The sequence below is a fragment of the Bufo bufo genome, chromosome 3 (genome assembly GCF_905171765.1).
Source record: "Bufo bufo chromosome 3, aBufBuf1.1, whole genome shotgun sequence".
In the NCBI taxonomy this organism is placed as follows: Eukaryota; Metazoa; Chordata; class Amphibia; order Anura; family Bufonidae; genus Bufo; species Bufo bufo.
This window is the reverse complement of record NC_053391.1, coordinates 263,986,960-264,011,541: the sequence shown is the minus strand read 5'-3', so window position 1 is coordinate 264,011,541 and position 24,582 is coordinate 263,986,960. Positions and strand designations below refer to the sequence as shown.

Sequence of the window (24,582 nt, the reverse complement as noted above, 5' to 3'; positions counted from 1 at the left end):
GGCAGTAGTGCTGATGGTAATACAGATGGGAAAAATATTTTAGACCCGTAGCACGAGAATTGCAGACACAATTCTGATACAGAGCTAATCACAGGCAAAGTGATCTGTGTTAATGTCCATATTTAGTTTATTATCACACATGATTTGGTTCTTAGGCCTTGTTCATTAATTTTTTTTCTTCCATGCAGCACCTTTCATAATATTTGAATAAGTTGTATTTTTTGTTGCTGTTAATTAAAATTAAAAATAAAAATATAATTTAGTATTTGTATTTTTTTCAGCGCCACAGTATGCTCAAAGAACAAGATATGAATCTTGCCATGATGGTGACATCACGAGAAGTTTTCAATACCCTTTCTCAGTTGGTCCCATGTGTTGGTTGTCGGAGAAGTGTGGAGCGTCTATTCACACAGCTTGTTGAATCTGGAAATCCTGCATTGGATCCATTGTCAGTTGGTGCGAAGGGCATTCTTACTCTTTCACACAGTTGCATGGCTGATGCAGCGAAGCTGTACACCCTGTTTTATGTTTGTGGGTAAGTTGCTTTAAGTTGTTTAGTTTAGAAAACCTATGTAAATATACCCACTAAGGTAGAATTCTGAGTTAGAGGACCTTTCATCTGGCAAAAAATTGTGAACTAAGTGTCATGATCTGTACAGCGGCGTCCGGGGATCTCACTGCACTTACTATTATCCCTGGGCGCCGCTCAGTTCTCTCGCTATGCCCTCCAATATGTTCGGTCACTTGGTCATAGTAGGAGGAGAATGCCCTTGTTCTCCTGGGCTTCATCTTCTCCTAGGCTGTAGCTCTGGCCAGTCGCAGCGCAGAGCTCACAGCCTGGGAAAAAAAAAATCTCCCAGGCTGTGAGCTCTGTGCTGCGATTGGCCAGCGCTACAGCCTGGGAGAAGGAGACGCCCAGGAGAACAAGGGCAGTCTCCTCCTACTATAACCAAGTCCCCGAACATACCAGAGGACATAACGGGAGAACGGAGCGGCGCCCAGGGATAATAGTAAGTGCAGTGAGATCCCTGGGCGCCGCTGTACAGATGATGACACTTGATTCACAATTTTTTGCCAGATGAAAGGTCCTCTTTAAGAGTGGTTTCTTTAGTTTAGGATCATCTGTAAACCATAATGGGGAGTGGGTAGAAAGCCTCATGTTCTAGAGGACCCCCTGCGTTACTCAGGCAAACAATTGACCTGTGCAGTGTTTAATTTCCACTGCCAAGTTGCCAAACAGATTAAAGCTTGTCACTGGGGGACAAATAATTGACAGAAAAACCTTTATTAGGGATTGCATAAAGCAGGCAACCCTTTAAATGACCCCTATTATTCTTAAAGGGATTGTTCTGAACTAGCAGAGTTGACTGCTGTTTTCTTAAAACCGTGCCATACAGTGCCTATGGACAGGTCAGGTGTGGTACTGCTTCTGGAAATTAGCAACCGTTTTTCCCCCCTAATTTTATTAGTAAGTTGTATGACATAAAGGTGGGTTCTCCTTTTTTATAAGCCCAAGTCTACCCATTCTAGACTGGGAACATTATTTATATAAACCATATTAGGCAGTTTCTTAATCTATAATGAGCTACCTTAGAGACTGGGCTGTTTCCTTTTCATGATGGCCTGGTCTAAGCACTGCACGGGTTCCCTGTGCAGCAGAAAATGCGGCTCTGCTCTCACAGGAGAGCTGACCTCCTGCTCTAACAGTTAGCAACCCGCAACTGCAATTTTGGGTGCCAATGTGTGTATAGGCTGGCTGGGAACTGGTGTAGTCACCAAGCCTGCCTTGAGTGGTCAGTGTCGCTAAGCGCCGACATTAAAATGCAATACACTGTAGGGATAGTGCATTTTATTTTAGAAGCAATCAGAAGATTGCCTGTTATAATCCCCTCAGTGGCTAAAAAAGGTAAAAAAAAATTCCAATTAAACACTTTTTTTTTTTTTTTTTTCATTTAAAAATACGCTTTTCAATAAAAAAAAATAGCAAAAATAAAATCGCTACATGGATGGTATCGCCGCTGTCGAGCTACACCTCGCAACCCTGCCTGACATCACTGTACGTCGGGATCACACAGTACTGTCACTTGTTACCAAGACGTGACCTTATGTCAGCTTGGCACAGTTTTACACAGACACCTCTTGTCCACACAGGCAGGGGGAGTAAGAGAGGGAGGCCAATGCAACCTCTGGTGTGGCACAACACTTGCTCACAAGCTGAAAAAGCCCTTTCACTGCCCCAGTGAAATAGAACCCTGCCAGCCCGGTGGACTGCCACCAGTTCCTCGTTAGATATATATAAGAAAACCGTCCAGGTAGCATGTAACGTTATAGCGAGACATGGACGTGGGCATTTGTGGATCAAGACAAAAGAACAGAGCAAGGTTAAATTTATATATTTGCCTTTAAAGGGGTCTTACAATCACATACAATGGGGGCATATCGCTGGGATATGCCCCATTGTCTGATAGCTGCGGGTCCCACCTCTGGGACCTGCACCTACAATGAGAACGGAGCAGGGAAATGAATGGAGGGCGCACTGTGCATGCGCAGCCACCCTCCTTTCATTTCAATGGGGCCGCCAAAAATGGCCGAGAGCTGGCTTGGCTATTTTCATCTGCTCCATATAAATAAATGGAGCAGGGGCTGCGCGTGCATTGTGCACTCCAATTCACTTGTGTGGGAGAAGCGCTTGGTAGTTGACGGACCCCGGGAAACCTGAGGTACTCCAGCCACAGATCTCCCCGCTCCGTTCTCCTTGTAGGTGCGGATCCCAGAGGTGGGACACGCACCTATAAGACAATAGGGGCATATCCTAGCGATTATGCCCCCGTGTATGTGATGGGAATACCCCTTTAAAGGGAACCTGTCACCGGGATTTTGTGTATAGAGCTAAGGACATGGGTAGCTAGATTGCCGCTAGCACATCTGCAATACCCAGTCCCCATAGCTCTGTGTGCTTTTATTGTGTAAAAAAAAACGATTTGATACATATGCAAATTAACCTGAAATGAGTCCTGTACATGAGATAAGCCAGGGACAGGACTCATCTCAGGTTAATTTGCATATGTATTAAATCGTTTTTTTTTACACAATAAAAGCACACAGAACTATGGGGACTGGATATTGCGGATTTGCTAGGGGCGATCTAGCAACCCATGTCCTCAGCTCATTACACAAAATCCCGGTGACAGGTTCCCTTTAAGGGCACACTAGAACCAACACTACAGGGAGTGCAGAATTATTAGGCAAGTTGTATTTTTGAGGATTAATTTTATTATTGAACAACAACTATGTTCTCAATGAACCCAAAAAACTCATTAATATCAAAGCTGAATATTTTTGGAAGTAGTTTTTAGTTTGTTTTTAGTTTTAGCTATTTTAGGGGGATATCTGTGTGTGCAGGTGACTATTACTGTGCATAATTATTAGGCAACTTAACAAAAAACAAATATATACCCATTTCAATTATTTATTTTTACCAGTGAAACCAATATAACATCTCAACATTCACAAATATACATTTCTGACATTCAAAAACAAATCAGTGACCAATATAGCCACCTTTCTTTGCAAGGACACTCAAAAGCCTGCCATCCATGGATTCTGTCAGTGTTTTGATCTGTTCACCATCAACATTGCGTGCAGCAGCAACCACAGCCTCCCAGACACTGTTCAGAGAGGTGTACTGTTTTCCCTCCTTGTAAATCTCACATTTGATGATGGACCACAGGTTCTCAATGGGGTTCCGATCAGGTGAACAAGGAGGCCATGTCATTAGATTTTCTTCTTTTATACCCTTTCTTGCCAGCCACGCTGTGGAGTACTTGGACGCGTGTGATGGAGCATTGTCCTGCATGAAAATCATGTTTTTCTTGAAGGATGCAGACTCCTTCCTGTACCACTGCTTGAAGAAGGTGTCTTCCAGAAACTGGCAGTAGGACTGGGAGTTGAGCTTGACTCCATCCTCAACCCGAAAAGGCCCCACAAGCTCATCTTTGATGATACCAGCCCAAACCAGTACTCCACCTCCACCTTGCTGGCGTCTGAGTCGGACTGGAGCTCTCTGCCCTTTACCAATCCAGCCACGGGCCCATCCATCTGGCCCATCAAGACTCACTCTCATTTCATCAGTCCATAAAACCTTAGAAAAATCAGTCTTGAGATATTTCTTGGCCCAGTCTTGACGTTTCAGCTTGTGTGTCTTGTTCAGTGGTGGTCGTCTTTCAGCCTTTCTTACCTTGGCCATGTCTCTGAGTATTGCACACCTTGTGCTTTTGGGCACTCCAGTGATGTTGCAGCTCTGAAATATGGCCAAACTGGTGGCAAGTGGCATCTTGGCAGCTGCACGCTTGACTTTTCTCAGTTCATGGGCAGTTATTTTGCGCCTTGGTTTTTCCACACGCTTCTTGCGACCCTGTTGACTATTTTGAATGAAACGCTTGATTGTTCGATGATCACGCTTCAGAAGCTTTGCAATTTTAAGAGTGCTGCATCCCTCTGCAAGATATCTCACTATTTTTGACTTTTCTGAGCCTGTCAAGTCCTTCTTTTGACCCATTTTGCCAAAGGAAAGGAAGTTGCCTAATAATTATGCACACCTGATATAGGGTGTTGATGTCATTAGACCACACCCCTTCTCATTACAGAGATGCACATCACCTAATATGCTTAATTGGTAGTAGGCTTTCGAGCCTATACAGCTTGGAGTAAGACAACATGCATAAAGAGGATGATGTGGTCAAAATACTCATTTGCCTAATAATTCTGCACGCAGTGTATATATACACAGGATATACACAATGGCCAATATGCAAATACAGGTGATGGTACAATTAGAATTAACATATAACTCAGTTCCCGAATATGCTGTAGTCATGGGTGCTGTATAGGGTTGTCACGTTACCAAAATTATGATTAAATATTGATACCATAAAGTATTGTGATACTCGATACCATTCGATACCACGCGAAAATAAATGCCGAGTGCATTCTGCATTTTATGAAATGTCTGGCCCATAATAGAACTGTCCTATCCTATTTTTTTTTTTGTAGGGGGACAAGGTGACTAAAAATTGCCGAATTGCGCTTTTGCTACGGCGCTGACCACTTTAGAGAGATTTTTTAATAATTTAATAACTTTTCAGGCGTAGCGGTACGTAATCATATATTTTTCATTTATATATTTAAATTGGGAAAGTGGGCAGTTTAAATATTTTTTGGTGTTTTTGTTTTAACCGCCGTAAAAAGGCGTATGGATGGTCGCCTTTTTTTCACAGCGGCCCAGTCTAAGCGGGACCTGGCTCTCACATCCTCAGTCCTGCTCTAACAGCCCGAACCGGCAGGAGTGCCGCACCGGGCTGTTTAACGCTTTATATGCCGCGGGCAAGCGCTGACTTGTGAAGGCCCCAAGTCTGCATTGAGTAGTATTCAGCAGGCAGTGCCTCTCTGGCGCAGCCTGCTGGTCAATGTCAGTATAGCACTGACATTAAAATGCAATGCACTATAGCAGGGATCAGCAACCTCCAGCACTCCAACTGTTGTAAAACTAAAACTCCCAGCATGCTCCACTCACTTCTATGGGAGTTCTGGGAGTGTGCATGCTGGGAGTTGCAGTTTCACCACACCTGGAGTACCGAAGGTTGCTGACCCCTGCACTATAGGTATAATGCATTGCATTAAAAAATTTATCTGAATATTGTCTTATAGTCCTATTAAAGGACTAATAAGTGGTTGAAATAAGTTAAACAAATACACGTTTCTTAAAAAATTCCATAAAAAAAAATAATCTCCCCCATATCTTTGGTATTGCCACGTCCGTAACGACCCGGACTACATAAATATCATGTAAAATATCCCCTATGGTGAACGTCGTAAAAAAAATACAATTGCAAATTTATTCGTACTGACCCAGAGAATAAAGATATTGTTTATACCGAAAAACGAACGCCGTAAAATTTATTATATAAAACCGCTGTGGCAGTATTGCTGTTTTACCCATCTCCCTCCGAGGAAGAGTTAAAGGGGTTCTGCACTTTCATTTAACAGATGATCTATCCTCTGGATAGATCATCAGCTTCTGATCGGCGGGGGTCCGACACTCGGGACCCCCGCAGATCAGCTGTTTGAGAAGGCAGCGGCGCTCCCGTAGCGCCGCTACCTTCTCACTGTTCACCGCCGGCCCACTGACGTCACGACTAGTATCAACTAGCGTGGGCGTGGCTAAGGTCTGTTCACTTGAGTGGAGCTTAGCCGCGCCCACGCTAGTTGATACTAGTCGTGACGTCAGTGGGCCGGCGGCAAACAGTGAGAAGGCCGCGGAGCTACTGGAGCGCCGCTGCCTTCTCAAACATCAGAAGCTGATGATCTATCCAGAGGATAGATCATCAGTTAAATGAAAGTGCAGAGCCCCTTTAATGAAAGCTAATCAGAAAGTTGTGTACCCCAAAATGGCGCAATTAAAAACTAGAACTCTTCCTACAAAAAATAAGCCCTCATAAAACTATATAGACTTAAAAATAAAAAAGTTATAGCTCTTGGAAGGCAAAGATAAAACTGCAGAAAAATTCTTGGTCAGTATGTCCCAGAACAGGCTGGTCAATACGGGGTTAAGAGATAGAGAGATAGATAGATAGAGAGAGATAGAGAGAGATAGAGAGAGATAGATAGAGAGAGATAGATAGAGAGAGATAGATAGAGAGATAGATAGAGAGAGATAGATAGAGAGAGATAGATAGAGAGAGATAGATAGAGATAGATAGAGAGAGATAGATAGAGAGAGATAGATAGATAGAGAGAGATAGATAGATAGAGAGAGAGAGATAGATAGAGAGAGAGAGATAGATAGAGAGAGAGAGATAGATAGAGAGAGATAGATAGAGAGATAGATATCTCTATATCTCTATCTCTCTATCGTGCAAAGTTAATTTATTTCAGTAATGCAACTTAAAAGGTAAAACTAACATGAGAGACTCATTACATGCAAAGCGAGATATTTCAAGCCTTTATTTGTTATAATTTGGATAATTATGGCTTACAGCTTATGAAACCCCAAAGTCACAAGTTTGAGGTACCCTTTGCTCAGGGGATATGGATTAATTAGCTGACTAGAGTGTGACACTTTGAGCCTAGAAGATTGAACCTTTTCACAAAATTCTAATTTTAAGCTGCATTAATGCAATTCCTTTTAATTTGCATTATTGAAATAAATGGACTTTTGTAAGATATTCAAATTTTTCGAGTTTCACCTGTATTAGTTGTGCTCATAAGTTTACATACGCTTGGAGAATTTGATTTTTTTAACCATTGTTTAGAGAATATGAATGATAACACAAACTTTTCTTAAACTCATGGTTAGTTGTTGGCCGAATCGTGCGGTGACCGGAGTAAGCGGACTGCACTAATCGGCAGTCAGCAATCTTAGTTGAGGGAGACCAGTAGTTTTTCTGCCTATGGCAGCGCTATACAACAATCAGCCAATCTGTGGTGCTGCTGGTGGCTGGGATGGAGGTGATTGGGGCTGATTACATCAGCCCATGTCACCTTCGAGGTCAGGGAGGGGACATCAGATACTGATGTCCCCTCCCAGTGCTGCGATTGGCTGGAACAACGCTCCAGCCAATGGCAGCGCTATGCAGCAGAAAGAACCGTTAATGCCTCTCTGCAGGCAGCCATTCTAGCTTGGTGACTGCTTGCAGAGAGGACCTGTGCTGCTCGTTGTCGGCTGGGACTTGTGGTACTACCACATAAATCAGTGCTTTCCATTCAGTGCTTTTCAGAAGATCTGGAACAGCTGTAGTGATCTTTGGCTCATCTGCAGCTATTTCAGATCCCCCTTCACCCCCCTCTCCGTCCTTTTTTTTTTTGGGCTTTTTTTGGCTCTGCGCCACTTTTCCTGTGTGCCTGGCAAGTGCTGATCATTTATTTTTTGGTACTAGAGATAGAGATATATATATATATATATATATATATAATATATATATATATATATATATATATATATTCGAATAGAAAGCAGGACTGCACTCCAATATGTGATGAAAAAATCAAAGCAGTTTATTCACCCATGTTATGGCAAAGTTTGCGACGTTTCAGCTCTTGCGAGCCTTTCTCAAGGTTGAGAAAGGCTCGCAAGAGCTGAAACGTCGCAAACTTTGCCATAACATGGGTGAATAAACTGCTTTGATTTTTTCATCACATATTGGAGTGCAGTCCTGCTTTCTATTCGATTATACTATTGGGGATTGCCATTGCACCCACTTGCCAGGTTGGTGCTCCCGTTGGACTTTCTTTTTTATATATATATATATATATATATATATATATATATATATATATATATATATATATATATTATTATATTACACACACACTGCTCAAAAAAATAAAGGGAACACTTAAACAACACAATGTAACTCCAAGTCAATCACACTTCTGTGAAATCAAACTGTCCACTTAGGAAGCAACACTTCCTAAGTGACAATCAATTTCACATGCTGTTGTGCAAATGGGATAGACAACAGGTGGAAATTATAGGCAATTAGCAAGACACCCCCAATAAAGGAATGGTTCTGCAGGTGGTGACCACAGGACCACTTCTCAGTTCCTATGCTTCCTGGCTGCTGATTTGGTCACTTTTGAATGCTGGCGGTGCTTTCACTCTAGTGGTAGCATGAGACGGAGTCTACAACCCACACAAGTGGCTCAGGTAGTGCAGCTTATCCAGGATGGCACATCAATGCGAGCTGTGGCAAAAAGGTTTGCTGTGTCTGTCAGCGTAGTGTCCAGATCATGGAGGCGCTACCAGGAGACAGGCCAGTACATCAGGAGACGTGGAGGAGGCCGTAGGAGGGCAACAACCCAGCAGCAGGACCGTTACCTCCGCCTTTGTGCAAGGAGGAACAGGAGGAGCACTGCCAGAGCCCTGCAAAATGACCTCCAGCAGGCCACTAATGTGCATGTGTCTGCTCAAACGGTCAGAAACAGACTCCATGAGGGTGATATGAGGGCCCGACGTCCACAGGTGGGGGTTGTGCTTACAGCTCAACACCGTGCAGGACGTTTGGCATTTGCCAGAGAACACCAAGATTGGCAAATTCGCCACTGGCGCCCTGTGCTCTTCACAGATGAAAGCAGGTTCACACTGAGCACATGTGACAGACGTGACAGAGTCTGGAGACGCCGTGGAGAACGTTCTGCTGCCTGCAACATCCTCCAGCATGACCGGTTTGGCATTGGGTCAGTAATGGTGTGGGGTGGCATTTCTTTGGAGGGCCGCACAGCCCTCCATGTGCTCGCCAGAGGTAGCCTGACTGCCATTAGGTACCGAGATGAGATCCTCAGACCCCTTGTGAGACCATATGCTGGTGCGGTTGGCCCTGGGTTCCTCTTAATGCAAGACAATGCTAGACCTCATGTGGCTGGAGTGTGTCAGCAGTTCCTGCAAGACGAAGGCATTGATGTTATGGACTGGCCCGCCCGTTCCCCAGACCTGAATCCAATTGAGCACATCTGGGACATCATGTCTCGCTCTATCCACCAACGTCACGTTGCACCACAAACTGTCCAGGAGTTGGCAGATGCTTCAGTCTAGGTCTGGGAGGAGATCCCTCAGGAGACCGTCCGCCACCTCATCAGGATCATGCACAGGTGTTGTAGGGAGGTCATACAGGCACGTGGAGGCCACACACACTACTGAGCCTCATTTTGACTTGTTTTAAGGACATTACATCAAAGTTGGATCAGCCTGTAGTGTGTTTTTCCACTTTAATTTTGAGTGTGACTCCAAATCCAGACCTCCATGGGTTGAAAAATTTGATTTCCATTTTTTAATTTTTGTGTGATTTTGTTGTCAGCACATTCAACTATGTAAAGAACAAAGTATTTCAGAAGAATATTTAATAAATTCAGATCTAGGATGTTATTTTTGTGTTCCCTTTATTTTTTTGAGCAGTGTGTGTGTGTGTGTGTGTATGTGTATATATATATATATATATATATATATATATACACACTCTGTGTGCGTGAGTCCTGCACTTTAAATTTTTATCTTAGAGAGATGAAGTAGCCCCCCCGCCCCCCCAGTGATCCCCTATGGTCCACACCACCTGAGTATTATGAGCCCCAATTTTCATTGTTTGTGGGAAACCCTGGAATCCAGATCGACTGCACGGGCTTCACAGAAATAGATTTTTTTTTTTCAAAATCTATTTGTCTATCTCATAAATTTGATGGTGACCCAAACTAATTTGTACGCCCAGCAGTTTATTTCTCAAAACCCGACATCCCCATATGATAGAGTCCTGGGTTGGACCCCTGTAAATGCAGCAGACATTATGAAGTTTTGGGGGTTGTTGCTGCATATGGACCTGGTAAAAAAAAAATAAAAAAATAAAAAAAATGAAATGAGACAATATTTGAGTTCAGATGTCTTGTACCACACTCCAAATTACAATATGGCCCTGTCCCGCTCAAGATTTGAATCCATTTTGAAATTCCTACATTATAATGATGCACAGTGCGCGCCCCCCCCACCAAAAAAAAAAGACCCAAATTTTGACGTCTATTCAAAATAAGATCCCTCCTGGAGCACCTCAACTCAAAATTTACAGAGTGGTTCACCGCAGAAAAAGAAATTAGCATAGACGAGTCCCTTGTACATTTTAAAGGAAGGGTTAAATTTCGCCAGTACCTGCCCAGCAAGCAGGCACGGTACGGAATAAAAATGTACAAGCTGTGTGAAAGTACCTCCGGGTACACCTATAGGTTCCAGGTTTATGAGGGGAAAGATTCCCGGATACAACCCCCTGAATGCCCTCCCGTACTAAGAGTTACTGGCAAGATTGTGTGGGACTTACTGCGCCCACTGCTGGATAATGGTTATCACCTCTATGTAGATAACTATTACACCTGCATCCCCCTATTTATGTCCCAAAAAGCCCAAGGTACTGTGGCTTGCGGCACGGAGCGAAAAAATCTTAGAGGGCTCCCTAGATCCCTGGTAGGGCAACTACTCCGAAAAGGTGATGGTAAGGCTCTCCGCCATGAGAACATGCTGGCGGTTAAGTACAAGGACAAGAGGGATGTCCTTGTACTAACAATCATTCACACAAGCACCAGTTCTCCTGCCCAAGTGCGAGGTACCACTACCCCTGTCAACAAGCCTGACTACATCCTTGATTACAAGAGGCACATGGGAGGGGTTGATCAAGTTCTGAACCTAATCAGTGCCATGCGTAAAACTAAGGTGTGGTACAAAAAGCTTGCTGTATACGTTGTACAGATGGCAATGTACAATGCGTACATTTTACATCGGACTGCAGGCCAGACAGGAACTTTCCTTCAGTTCCAAGAGGCCGTAATCAAGGCCCTAATTTTCCAACGTCAGGAAGGGGAGCGCCCGAGTACTTCAGGAGGTCATGGTGCCCGTGTTGTACCAGGACATTTCCCTGGTGAAGTCCCACAAACAGCGAAGAGGGGAAAGACCCAAAAAAGATGTCTGGTTTGTTACAAAAGGGGAATACGAAAGGACACCATTTATCAGTGCGACACCTGCCCTGATAAACCTGGCCTCTGCATGAAAGAATGCTTCCGAACCTACCACTCATCCATGGATTTTTTTATTTCATCCTTTTATGCTCCCTGTAGTATTTCCATATATCTAATTTAGTCCACCTCACTTGCATACCCACTTTCCAGCAACCACTACATAATCTTTTCTGTGAGACACCTGTTTGTTAAAAAGTACACTTTCCACCACTTAAAATGTTCGTACGGGGGTGCTCTTTCCGAAAAGGATTTTTTTTATTTATTTCTGGGGACCTCAGGAAATTTTTTAAATGTGACATGGCAGCTAAAATCCATGTCTGCCAATTTAGGTCAGCTTAGCTTTTTGTATCTAGAGCCCTGCCATGCGTCCATACATCATTTTATGAGCACATATTGGGTGTTGGCGTATTCGGGGGGGAAAATGTGGAACCAAATGTGGGGTGCATTTTGTCCTGTTACCCCTTGTGAAAGTAAAAAATGTGGGTGTAAAACAACTTTTTCTTGAAATGTTTTTTTTTTTTTTTTTTCTTCACAGCCAAGCGTTTCTTAATTCTGTGAAATGCTTGATGGGTCTAAGTGCTCACTACACACCTTGAAATATTCCTTGAGGGGTGAAGTTTCTAGAATGGGGTGACTTTTTTGGGGTTTCCACTGTAGGGCCACCTCAGTGTCTTCACATGCGACATAGCTCTCAATTACCATTCCAGCTAAATCCGCTCTCCAAAAGCCATATGATGCTCCTTCCACTATGAATCCTGCTGTGCGCCCATACATCAGTTTTCGCGCACACATGGAGTGTTTCTGTAAACCCCAGATTCAGGGTAATAGATTTTGAGTTTTGTTTGGCTGTTAACCCTTGCTTTGTTACTGGAACAAATGGATTAAAATGAAAAATCTGCCAAAAAGTGAAATTCAGAAATTTCATCTCCATTTGCCTTTAACTCTTGTGGAACACCTAAAGGGTTAACAAAGTTTGTAAAATCAGTTTTGAATAACTTGAGGGGTGTAGTTTCTAAAATGGGGTGATTTATGGGTGGTGTCTAATATGTAAGCCCCAGAAAGTGATTTCATAACTGAACTGGTCCTGAAAAATTGGAAATATTGTTAAAAATGTTAAGATTTGCTTCTAAGCCTTCTAACGTCCCAAAAAATAAAATGTAATTTCTCGTACTTTTTTCCATTGGGGGACACAGACCATGGGTATAGCTTAGAGGTATTAGTAGGAGGGACTCTATGCAAATACAAAAGAGCTCCTCCTCCTCGGGCTATACCCCCCGACTCCACCAGGAGGAACTCAGTCTTTGCTTAGTGTCTGGTGAAGGAGGTTGACACTTTCATTCGTCTCCCTTTTTGTTATTTTTCTTCCAGCTGGGGACGCAGGTCGGCATTGCGCCTTCCTGGTCCCCCATGGAGTGCCCGCCGCCGTTTGTTGGACGTTGCCAGGCTGCCTCCATTATCCCCCCAAGAAGGCAAGTGGATCCGGGCTCGACCTGTCAGCTCCGGCATCCCACCAGCTCCTGGGTCACCTGCTGCCACCCTCCTCCAGAGCACTGCACTCCTGAGCAAGGAGTCAGATGTCTGAAGAGGTGCATCCCTGCTGGTCCTGGAGTCCAGGGAGAAGATCTGCAGGAGCAGATAAGTATGAAGCTGCACCTCTGTGTGTTCCCTACCTCTCTGCTGAGACCTATGGGCCTCCTGGGTGAATGGGGATGTAGGTGGCATTGTTGTTCTGTCTGGGGCGCAAGGGTCATGGAGGCACTTAACTGGGCAGGCGTCTCTGGACGTCCCTGCTCCTTCTCTGGCGGCATATCATGTCTCTGAGCGGCGCCGCTTTATCTCACAAGCGGAGCACTTCCCCCTCCGGTCTCCGCTTTCTCTGGGCTTGCCATCACCCTTGCTGGGGACGCCTTACTTTTGTTTTTTCCACGCTGAGCGGCGCCGGGGGCCATTTTATTTCCCTTCTTTACACAGAGAGCTCTTTTCGCGCTCCTATGACGCGATCGGGGGGCGGAGCCTAATCTCGACCGGGGACGAGGCCTAATCGCCGGGGGAGGAGCCTAATCGGAACTCCGGCTCTCCTGCTGCTGCTGAGAAGCTTCTCAAACTGAACGGCTGCTCCCCCGCTCCTCTCTGGATTGATGCTCTTGCCTGAGCGGTAGGATTTTTTCTCTCTGTACTGATTCCAGTCACTTTTGTGAAGACACCATCATGCCTAAGACTAAGTCCAGTAAGACCTCTTCTCAGACCCCAATGGGGTCCTGTTGGAGTGTCTGCTCCCACTTTCGGTCACTGGTGCCTGTGCCTCCTGCCCTGCCTCTGGACAGAATCACCTTTCTCCCCCTTCTCTTGCCCAGTCCAAATTCCTCTGAGGCTTCCATGGACATCGGTCCCCTTTTTGCCTGCATTTCGGCCCTCTCGGTCATTCAACGCAGGGAGGTCTGGTTGAAGGTATGGGATACTGACGCTTCCTCCAAGCGTTCCCTTGCGTACCTCCCCTTTTGAGGGTTCCAGACTTTTTGGGGCTCAACGGGATGAGTTCATCTCTGCCGCTACTGGGGGCTAGAGCACTCACCTTCCCCAGGCTAGGGCTAAGCGCCCTTTTCGGGCGAGGACTTCCGGTTCTCGGTACCAGTCCTTTCGCCGCTTCTCTGCGAACAAGTCGTCGCCTGCTTCCTCTGCAGGAGGGTCACAGGACTCCCGCAAGCAGCCCTCTTTCAAACCCCAGCCTACCTGGCGCCCGAGGACACAGTCGACCCGCCCTGCCGCTCCCAAGCAATCTTCGGCATGAAGTGGCGCCCCCACCCCTCGTGGTGGGGGGCCGCCTGCTTTCTTATCAGCAGGTTTAGACTCATGTTCAGGACGCATGGGCTCGAGAGATTGTAACGTCTGGTTACAAGATAGAGTTCGCGTCCAGACCACCGGAACGTTTTTTTCTCCCTCCGCTCCGTTATTGTTTCTTTTCTTCCAGGGGAGTTCCTCGCATCCGTGGACATCCATGACGCTTATCTGCATGTTCCGATCGCAGAATCTCACCAACGATTCCTGCGCTTCGCCATTGTGGCTAGTCACTATCAGTTTGTCGCCCTTCCTTTCGGGTTGGCAACCGCCCCTCGGGTCTTTACCAAGATCCTGGCACCGATCATGGCGCTTCTTCGTACCAGGGGCATTCCTTTGCTGCCCTATCTGGACGATATCCTGATAAAAGCCCCCTCGCTTCCGCAGGCCGAGGACAGCGTCCGGATCACTGTTCAGACTCTGGAACAGTTCGGCTGGATAATCAATTTTCCAAAGTCCTCTCTGCTCCCATCCCAGAAGCTCCCCTTCCTGGGAATGATTTTGGACTCCTTGTCCGCCAGAGTGTTCCTGCCACCCTCCAAGTCCTCCCAGATCCAGGGGGCAGTGTCGAATCTACTGCGATCCCAGTTCCTCTCCATACAGGAATGCATGCGGGTCCTGGGTCTTATGGTGGCCTCTTTCGAAGCCGTTCCATATGCCCAGTTTCATACTCGCTTGTTACAACAGGAGATCCTTTCCCTCTGGGACAAAACCTCTCGGGGTCTAGACGATCGCATCCGCTTGTCTCAGCGGTTTCGGGCAGCTCTCCGTTGGTAGCTATCCCCATTCAACCTGAGATCGGGGAGATCCTTTCTCCTGGGCGGTCGTCACCACCGATGCCGGCCTCCTGGGTTGGGGCGGCGTTCTCCAGTCTTGCACGGTTCAAGGGATTTGGTCGGCGGCAGAGTCTCGCCTTCCAATCAACATTCTGGAACTGAGGGCTATTTTTCTCCCTATCTCCCTCTCCCTATCTCCCTCTCCCTCTCCCTATCTCCATCTCCCTCTCCCTGCGGGTCTCCCAGTGAGGATGCAATCGGACAATGCCACGGCCGTGGCCTACACCAACCATTAGGGCGGGACCCGCAGCCGGATGGTGATGCAGGAGGTGATGAGAATTCTGACGTGGGCGGAGACGCACGTTCCGGTGTTGTCAGCAGTTTACATTCCAGGAGTGGACAACTGGACAGTGGACTTTCTAAGCCGCAACAAGGTGGATCCAGGCGAGTGGTCTCTGCATCCAGAAGTGTTAGAAGAAATCTGCCACAGATGGGGCCGTCTGGATGTGGACTTAATGGCGTCCAGGTTCAACAACAAGCTCCCAGTGTTCCTGGCTCGCGCCCGAGATCCGAAGGCGTACGGATGGACGCGCAGGTGTCTCCATGGCAGGACTTAAGCCTCCTCTGTTTTCCTCTCCTACCAAAGGTTCTACGCAAGATCGGGCCGGAAGGGATTCCGACCGTCCTCATCGCCCCAGAGTGGCCTCGCCGCGCGTGTTTTTCGGACGTGGCTCGAATGCTGTCGGACGCCCCATGGCCTCTTCCTGACAGACAGGACCTACTGTCTCAGGGCCAGCTCTTCCACCAGAATTTACGGTCTCTTCGTTTAACGGCGTGGCTGTTGAAACCGCTATCCTGAAGAAGAGGGGGTTCTCGGATTCAGTGATTAGGACCATGATCAGAGTGAGGAAGTCTTCTTCCTCCCGGATTTACTATCGTACATTGAAGGCCTTCCTGTCCTTTTGTGAGTTCAGGGTTCCCTCCCCTTCGTTTTTCCATCCTGATGGTACTGTCTTTTCTTCAGTCCGGACTTGAGAAGGGACTGTCGCTTAGTTCCCTGAAAGGTCAGGTTTCGGCGCTGGCTGTCTTTTTTTCAGAGGTCCCTTGCTCTTATGGATCCGGTGAAGACCTTTCTTCAGGGGATGGCACATTCGGTTCCCCCGTATGTTCCCCCTTTGTCTCCTTGGGATCTCAATTTGGTACTGCGCGCTCTGCAGTCGGTCCCCTTCGAGCCTTTGAGGGAGGTCTCTCTGACTGTTCTCACCTGGAAAGTGGTCTTCCTTGTGGCCATAACTTCTAATACAGCTACATAGCGTAGTGCTTAAAGTTATGGGCTATTATGCAGAAGCTGTGAGTTCAAATCCCATCACAAGCTTTTAAATCAGACTGGTGTCGGAGCTGGCCGCTCTTTCCTGTCAGGAGCCTTTTCTGGCTTTCCACCAGGATAAGTTTTGTGCTCCGTCCGGTCCCCTCCTTTTTGCCAAGGTGGTCTCTCCCTTCCACCTTAATGAGGATCTTGTCCTGCCTTCCTTTTGCCCTTCTCCAGCTAACCCCAAGGAACGAACTCTGCATTCCCTGGATGTCGTACGGGCCCTGAAGGTGTATCTCGCGGCTACTGCTTCCGTCCGCCGTTCATGGCGCACTGGATCCGCTTGGCTATTTCCGCGGCTTATCGCGCTTGTGGTAGAGTTCCCCCGGCTAGGATTACCGCTCACTCCACTAGGGCGGTGGGGGCTTCCTGGGCAAGACGCAATCGTGCCTCTGCGTCTCCGCTGTGTAAGGCGGCCACCTGGTCGTCCTTGCATATCTTTACAAATTTTTATCAGTTGCATTCACTGGCTTCGGCTGATGCGGTCTTTGGCCACAGGGTTTTGCAGGCTGTGGTTCCTGTTTGACCGTTGGACGTTCCTCCTGGCGGTGCTGATATTTTTTCCTACCCCATGGACTGCTTTAGGACGTCCCATGGTCTGTGTCCCCCAATGGAAAAAAGTACGAGAAAAGGAGATTTTTTTATTTTTTTTTGTGAAACTCACCTGTAAAATCTTTTTCTCGTTTTTTCCATTGGGGGACACAGCTCCCACCCATTCTGCCTGTTGCAGGAGGGGTCTTCAATTCAGTTTCTGTTTATGGTTGGACCTTATGGCTTGGTCCGATGGTTTCCATCATTTTTTCTTGCTCCTTCTCCTACTGCTTGTGCAACGCCTGAGTTCCTCCTGGTGGAGTCGGGGGGTATAGCCCGAGGAGGAGGAGCTCTTTTGTATTAGTGTCCCTCCTACTAATACCTCTAAGCTATACCCATGGTCTGTGTCCCCCAATGGAAAAGACGAGAAAAAGATTTTACAGGTGAGTTTCACAAAAAATCTCCTTTTTCAAAATGATCGAAACATGAAGTAGACATATGGGGAATGTAAGGTAATTACAATTTTTGAAGGTATTACTATCTATTATAAAAGTAGAGCAATTTTCTCCAAATTTTTGGTAAATAATATATATTTTTTTTACTCCATTTCACCAGTGTCATAAAGTACGATATGTGACGAGAAAGCAATCTCAGAATGGCCTGTATAAGTAAAAGCGTTGTAAAGTTATTACCACATAGTCACACATGTCAGATTTAAAAAAAATAATAATTCCCTGGGCAGGAAGGTGAAAACAGGCCCGGGGTTGAAGGGGTTAATCCTTTCAACCCCGTGTCAGTTTTTGCCTTCCCGATCAGGCCATTTTTTGCAAATCCGATATGTCACTTTGTGGTAATAACTAGGGATCGACTGATATTGATTTTTTTAGGGCCGATACAGATAATCTGTGAACTTTCAGGCCAATAGCCGATAATTTATACCGATATTCTGTGATTTGTCATTTTTGAAAAAAAAAATTTCAATTCCTACACAAATCTGCTGAAAATTAATGTTAACGTGTATTTTATTTTTTGTAAATCTTTTTTTTTTTTTCATTTATAATTACCGTAATATTTTGTGTTTTTTTTTTTTTTTTTTTTTTTTTTTTTTTTTTAACTATTAGCCCCCTTAGGGACTAGAACCCTTGTCCTATTCCCCCTGATAGATCTCTATCAGGGTGAATAGGACTATACACTGTCCCTGCTGCTCTGTGCTCTGTGCACACAGCATCAGGGATGTTACCATGGCAGCCAGGGCTTCAATAGCGTCCTGGCTGCCATGGTAACAGATCGGAGCCCCAGCATTACATTGCTGGGGCTCCGATCAGAACTGCCAGTGAGGAGGAGGGGAGAGGGGACAATGTGGCCACTGCCACCTATTATTAATACTGGTTGGCTTGGGTGGGGGTGTGCACTGCCCCACCAATGATTAATACTGGGGTTTGGGGGGTGGGGGAGCACTGCGGCGCCAATGAAGATAACTCATTAATTCATATACAGGAGGCAGGAGCTGGCTGCAGAATCACATAGCCGTCTCCCACCCTTTGAGCGGTAGCTGCGATCCACTGCAGTTAACACCTCAGGTGCGGCACCTGAGGGGTTAACTACCGCAGATCGGAGCTACTTGTCATAGAGGTCGGGAGCTGGCCATGTGATTCTGCAGCCAGCTCCCACCTCCTGTTGAATTTGAATGAGAGTTATCTTCATTGGTGGCGCAGTGGCCACAGCCCCTCCCCTTCTCTTGTCCTCCCTCCTCTCATTGGTGGTAGCGTCACAGGGGGGAGGGAAACACTGCTTCCTTCTCCCCTGTGCTGCTGAGGGAACACAGAGTGCTGTCAGCAGCGCGATCCTTGTTCACCATACTTTATCGGTATATCGGCCAAATAGATGCCAATACTGATAACGTTTAAAATCCTGAATATCGGCCAATAATATCGGTAAAACCGATAATCGGTCGATCCCTAGTAATAACTTTAAAATACTTTTTACTTATCCAGGCCATTCTGAGTTTTTTTTTTTTTAATCACATATTGTGACGGTGGTAAAATGGAGTCAAAAAATAATAATTCATTTTTATTTATAAATACCAAATTCACGAAAAATTTGCAACTTTCAATTTCTCTACTTTTATAATGGATAGTAATAACTCCAAAAATAGTTATTTTACATTCCCTATATGTCTACCTCCATGTTTGGATCATTTTGTGAATTAGATTTTATTATTTTGGGGACATTAGAACGCTTAAACGTTTAGAAGAAAATCTTAAATTTTTTCTGAAAATGTACAAAACCCACTTTTTAAGGACCAGTTTAGGTCTGAAGTCCCTTTTGTGAGGCTTGCTTAATAGAAACCACCCAAAAATGACCCCATTTTGGAAACCACACCCCTCAAGGTATTCAAAACTGATTTTACAAACGTTGTTAACCTTTTAGGTATTCCACAAGAATTAATGGAAAATGGAGATGAAATTTCAGAATTTATATGTATTGGCAGATTTTCCATTTAAATCCATTTGTTTTTTTTCCGCTAACAAAGCAAGGGTCAACAGCCAAACAAAACTCAATATTTATTGTCCTGAATCTGTAGTTTACAGAAACACCCCATATGTGGTTCTAAACTGCTGTATGCACACACGGCAGGGCGCAGAAGGAAAGGAACACCATATGGTTTTTGCAAGGCAGATTTAACTGGGATATTTTTAAGCTGCCATGTCACATTTGAAGAGCCCCTGATGCACCCCTAGAGTATAAACTCCCCAAAAATTATCCCATTTTGGAAACTACGGGCTAAGGTGGCAGTTTTGTTGGTACTATTTTAGGGTACATATGATTTTTGGGTGCTTTATATTAGGGCAGGGCGATATGGCCTAAAATCTATATCGCAATATAATTTGAAGCATGTGCGATATAACGATATATCGTGATATATTTTCTTCTGTCTGTATACAAATTACATTGCCATCATCATTATCCATGTCCCCCATCCAGCGCCATCAGCCCCATGCGATTGCCACCATCATGTCCCCTAGCCAGCGCCATCAGCCCCCTGCCATTGCCATATCACCCTTGTCTCCCAACCAGCACCATCATCCCCATGCCATAGCCATCCAACCCACACTCCCCGGTAGATTCAGGCGCCTGCTAATATACTTACCTTTCCTGCAGGGTGCGCGGCTGGCTGATGGAGTCCACAGTAGATGGACCGCGTCTTCTTCCCAGCATGCACTGGTAGGGACCTGATGTCACACACAGCGTCAGCCAGCGTGCTGACTATGTGTGCACACAAGGCCCTGGCCAATGCAGGACAGTGCAGAGTCGGGAGGCTACGGAGCGGTGAGTGAGAAGCTTCTTCAATTCACTGCCGCTCCATGGTCATCTATCGCAATATAGCTAAAATCTATATTGTTGCCCGAATTTATGGCGATAATATAGTTTAGATTGCCCACCCCTACTCAATTACACTTTCTGTGAGCCAAGGTAACAAAAAATTGCTGTTTTGGCACCGTTTATAATTTTTTGTTATTTACAATGTTCATCTGACAGGTTAGATCATGTGGTATTTTTATAGAGCAAGTTGTTACGGACGCAACAATACCAAATATGACAACTTTTTTTTGATGTTTGTTTCAGTTTTACGCAAACTACCCAAATGACCCTGATCAAAAGTTTACATACTCTGGTGATTTGGCCTGATTACATGCACACAACCTGACACAAAAGGGTTACAATGGCTATTAAAGGTAACCATCTTCATCTGTGATTTGTTTGCTTGTAATTAGTGTGTGTTTGTAAAGTTCAAGGAGTTTCTTGACTCCTGACAGACCCTTGCATCTTTTCATCCAGTGCTGCACTGATGTTTGGATTCTAAGTCATCGTGAAAGCAAAAGAATTGTCAAAGGATCTGCGGGAAAAGGTAATTGAACTCTAAAATAGGGATATAAGAAAATGTCAAAGGACTTGAGAATGCCAATCAGCAGTGTTCAGACTCTAATTAAGAAGTGGAAAAGTAGGGGTTCTGCTTAATCGAAACCACGGTCAGGTATACCAACTAAACTTTCAGCCACAATTACCAGATAAATTGTTCGGGATGCAAGGAAAACCCCCACAAATAACTTTAGGTGAAACACAGGACTCTCTGAAAGAATGTGGTGTGGCTGTTTCAAGATGCACAATAAGGAGGCACTTGAAGAAAGATGGGCTGCATGGTCGAGTTGCCAGAAGAAAGCCATTACTACGCAAATGCCACAAAGTATCCCTCTTAAAATATGCCAAACAGCACAGAGACAAGCCTCAAACCTTTTGGCACAACGTCATTTAGAGTGATGAGACTAAAATTGAACTGTTTGGACACAACCATAAATGCTACATTTGGAGAGGAGTCAACAAGGCCTATGATTAAAGGTACACCATTCCTACTGTGAAACATAGTGGTGGATTGCTGATGTTTTGGGGATGTGTGAGCTACAAAGGCACAGGAAATTTGGTCAGAAGTGATGGCAATATGAATGCAGTAATGTAACTATCAACAAATACTGGAGGAAAATGTGCACTCATCATCCCGGAAGCTACGCATGGGACGTACTTTGACATTCCAACATGACAATGATCCAAAACACAACGCCAAGTCGACTTGTCATTGGCTACAGCAAAATAAAGTGTTTCTGGAGTGGCCATCTCAGTCTCTAGACCTCAATATCAGTGAGCCACTCTGGGGAGACCTGAAACGTGCAGTTCATGTAAGACAACCCAAGAATTTAGGGGAACTGGAAGCTTTTTGCCAGGAAGAATGGGCAGCTTTACCATCTGAGAAGATAAAGAGCCTCATCCACAACTACCACAAGACTTCAAGCTGTCATTGATGTTAAAGGGGGCAAAATACATGGTATTAAGAACTGGGGTATGTAAACTTTTGATCAGGGCCTTTTGGGTAGGTTGTGTTGTGATTTTGATTTTAAACAATAAATCGATTCAGCCAACCACTAACCATGAGTAAAAAAAAAGTTTTTGTGTTTATCATTCATATTCTCTGAACAATGGTTAAGAATTCATAACTTCTGCAAGGGTATGTAAACTTATGAGCACAAGTGTGTATATGTATGTGTGTGTGAAAATAAATAAAGAAATATATATATATATATATATATATATATATATATCTACACACCCCTGTTAAAATGTCAGGTTTCTGTGCTGTACAAAAATGATCCAAAGATAAATAATTTATGAACCTTTTTCCCCCTTTAATGTGATCCATAAACTGTACAACTCAATCGAAAAACAAACTGAAATCTTGTAGGTAGAGGGAAACAAAAATATAAAAATAAAATAGAGATCGCCAGGTCCATAAATATTGGGACATCAACACAATTCTAAATTTTTGGGCTCTATACACCACCACAATGGATTAGAAATGAAACGAACAAGATGTGCTTTAACTGCAGACTGTCAGCTTTAATTTGAGGGTAATTACATCCAAATCAGGTGAACGGTGTAGGAATTACAACAGTTTGCCTAAGTGCCTCCCACTTGTTAAGGGACCAAAACTAACGGGACAATTGGTTTCTCAGCTGTTCCATGGCCAGGTGTGTGTGTGTGTTATTCCCTCATTATCCCAATTACAATGAGCAGATAAAAGGTCCAGAGTTCATTTCAAGTGTGCTATTTGCATTTGGAATCTGTTGCTGTCAACTCAAGATTAGATCCAAAGAGCTCTCGCTATCAGTGAAGCAAGCCATCATTAGGCTGAAAAACAAAACAAACCCATCAAAGAGAGCAAAAACATTTAGGCATGGCTTAAAAAGAAGGAACACACTGGTGAGCTCAGCAACACCGGAAGACCACGGAAAACAACTGTGGTGGATAACTCAAGAATTATTTTCCTGGTGAAGAAAACGCCCTTCACAACAGTTGGCCAGATCAAGAACACTCTCTAGGAGGTAGGTGTATGTGTGTCAAAGTCAACAATCAAGAGAAGACTTCACCAGAGTGAATACAGAGGGTTCACCACAAGCTGTAAACCATTGGTGAGCCTCAAAAACAGGAAGGCCAGATTAGAGTTTGCCAAACGACATCTACAAAAGCCTTCACAGTTCTGGAACAACATCCTATGGACAGATGAAACCAAGATCAACTTGTACCAGAGTGATGGGAAGAGAAGAGTATGGAGAAGGAAAGGAACTGCTCATGATCCTAAGCATACCACCTCATCAGTGAAGCATGGTGCTGGTAGTGTCATGGCGTGGGCATGTATGGCTGCCAATGGAACTGGTTCTCTTGTATTTATTGATGATGTGACTGCTGACCAAAGCAGCAGGATGAATTCTGAAGTATTTCGGGCAATATTATCTGCTCATATTGAGCCAAATGCTTCAGAACTCATCGGACGGCGCTTCACAGTGCAGATGGACAATGACCCAAACCATACTGCAAAAGCAACCAAAGAGTTTTTTAAGGGGAAGAAGTGGAATGTTATGCAATGGCCAAGTCAATCACCTGACCTGAATCTGATTGAGCATGCATTTCACTTGCTGAAGACAAAACTGCCCCAAAATGCCCCCAAAACAAGCAGGAATGGAAGACGGTTGCAGTAGAGGCCTGGCAGAGCATCACCAGGGATGAAACCCAGCGTCTGGTGATGTCTATGCGTTCCAGACTTCAGGCTCTAATTGACTACAAAGGATTTGCAACCAAGTTATGATTTTTATTCTGTCCCATTATTTTTGGTCCCTTAACCACCTCAGCTCCCCTAGCTTAACCCTTTCATGTCCAAGGGTCATTGATGCCCTAGTGTCCAGGTCAAAATTTACAAATCTGACATGCGTCACTTTGTGGTAATAGCTTTGGAACACTTTTACTTATCCAAGCTATTCTGAGAATATTTTCTCGTGACAAGTTGTACTTCATGATAGTCATATATTTGAGTCAATATATTTCACCTTTATTTATGAAAAAATCCAAAATGTACCCAAAATTTAGAAAATTCACATGTGGTCGTAAACTGCTGTACGGGCACACGGCAGGGCGCAGAAGGAAAGGAATGCCATAAGGTTTTTGGAAGGCAGATTTTGCTGGATTGGTTTTCTGAACGCCATATGTTTTTTATTTTTCTGCCGATCGTCTTGTGCAGGGGCTAGTTTTTTGCAGAAAGTGTTGAGGTTTTAATTGGTACCAGTTTTGGGTACATAGGATTTTTTGATCATTCATTATTACACTTTATGGGGCAAGGTGACCAAAAAATTGGCTGTTTTGGAACAGTTTTCATTTTATTTATTTTTACAGCGTTCATCTGAGGAGTTAGGTCATGTGATAGTTTTATAGAGAAGATCGTTACGGACGTGGCAATACCTGAAACCAAAAAAATGATGTTTTAGTGTCTCCATAGTCTGAGAGCCATAACTTTTATATTTTTTGGGCGATTTGTCTTAAATAGGGTATCATTTTTTGCGGGAAGAGGTGACTGTTTGATTGGTACTATTTTGGGGGTCATAAGCCTTTTTGATCACTTGCTGTTGCACTTTTTGTGATGTAAGG

The 24,582-nt window shown here is 44.7% G+C and overlaps 1 protein-coding gene across 2 annotated transcripts in view; it reads left to right on the top strand.

The window, feature by feature from the left end:
- The window catches only part of GGNBP2 (gametogenetin binding protein 2), a 350,746-nt gene that overhangs the window by 94,892 nt on the left and 231,272 nt on the right, over positions 1–24,582 (top strand). For both annotated transcript variants that reach the window (XM_040424123.1, XM_040424122.1), the window contains exon 3: positions 282–535. In XM_040424123.1, coding sequence (XP_040280057.1) covers positions 282–535 — 254 coding nt within the window. The remainder of the gene's footprint in view (positions 1–281; positions 536–24,582) is intronic.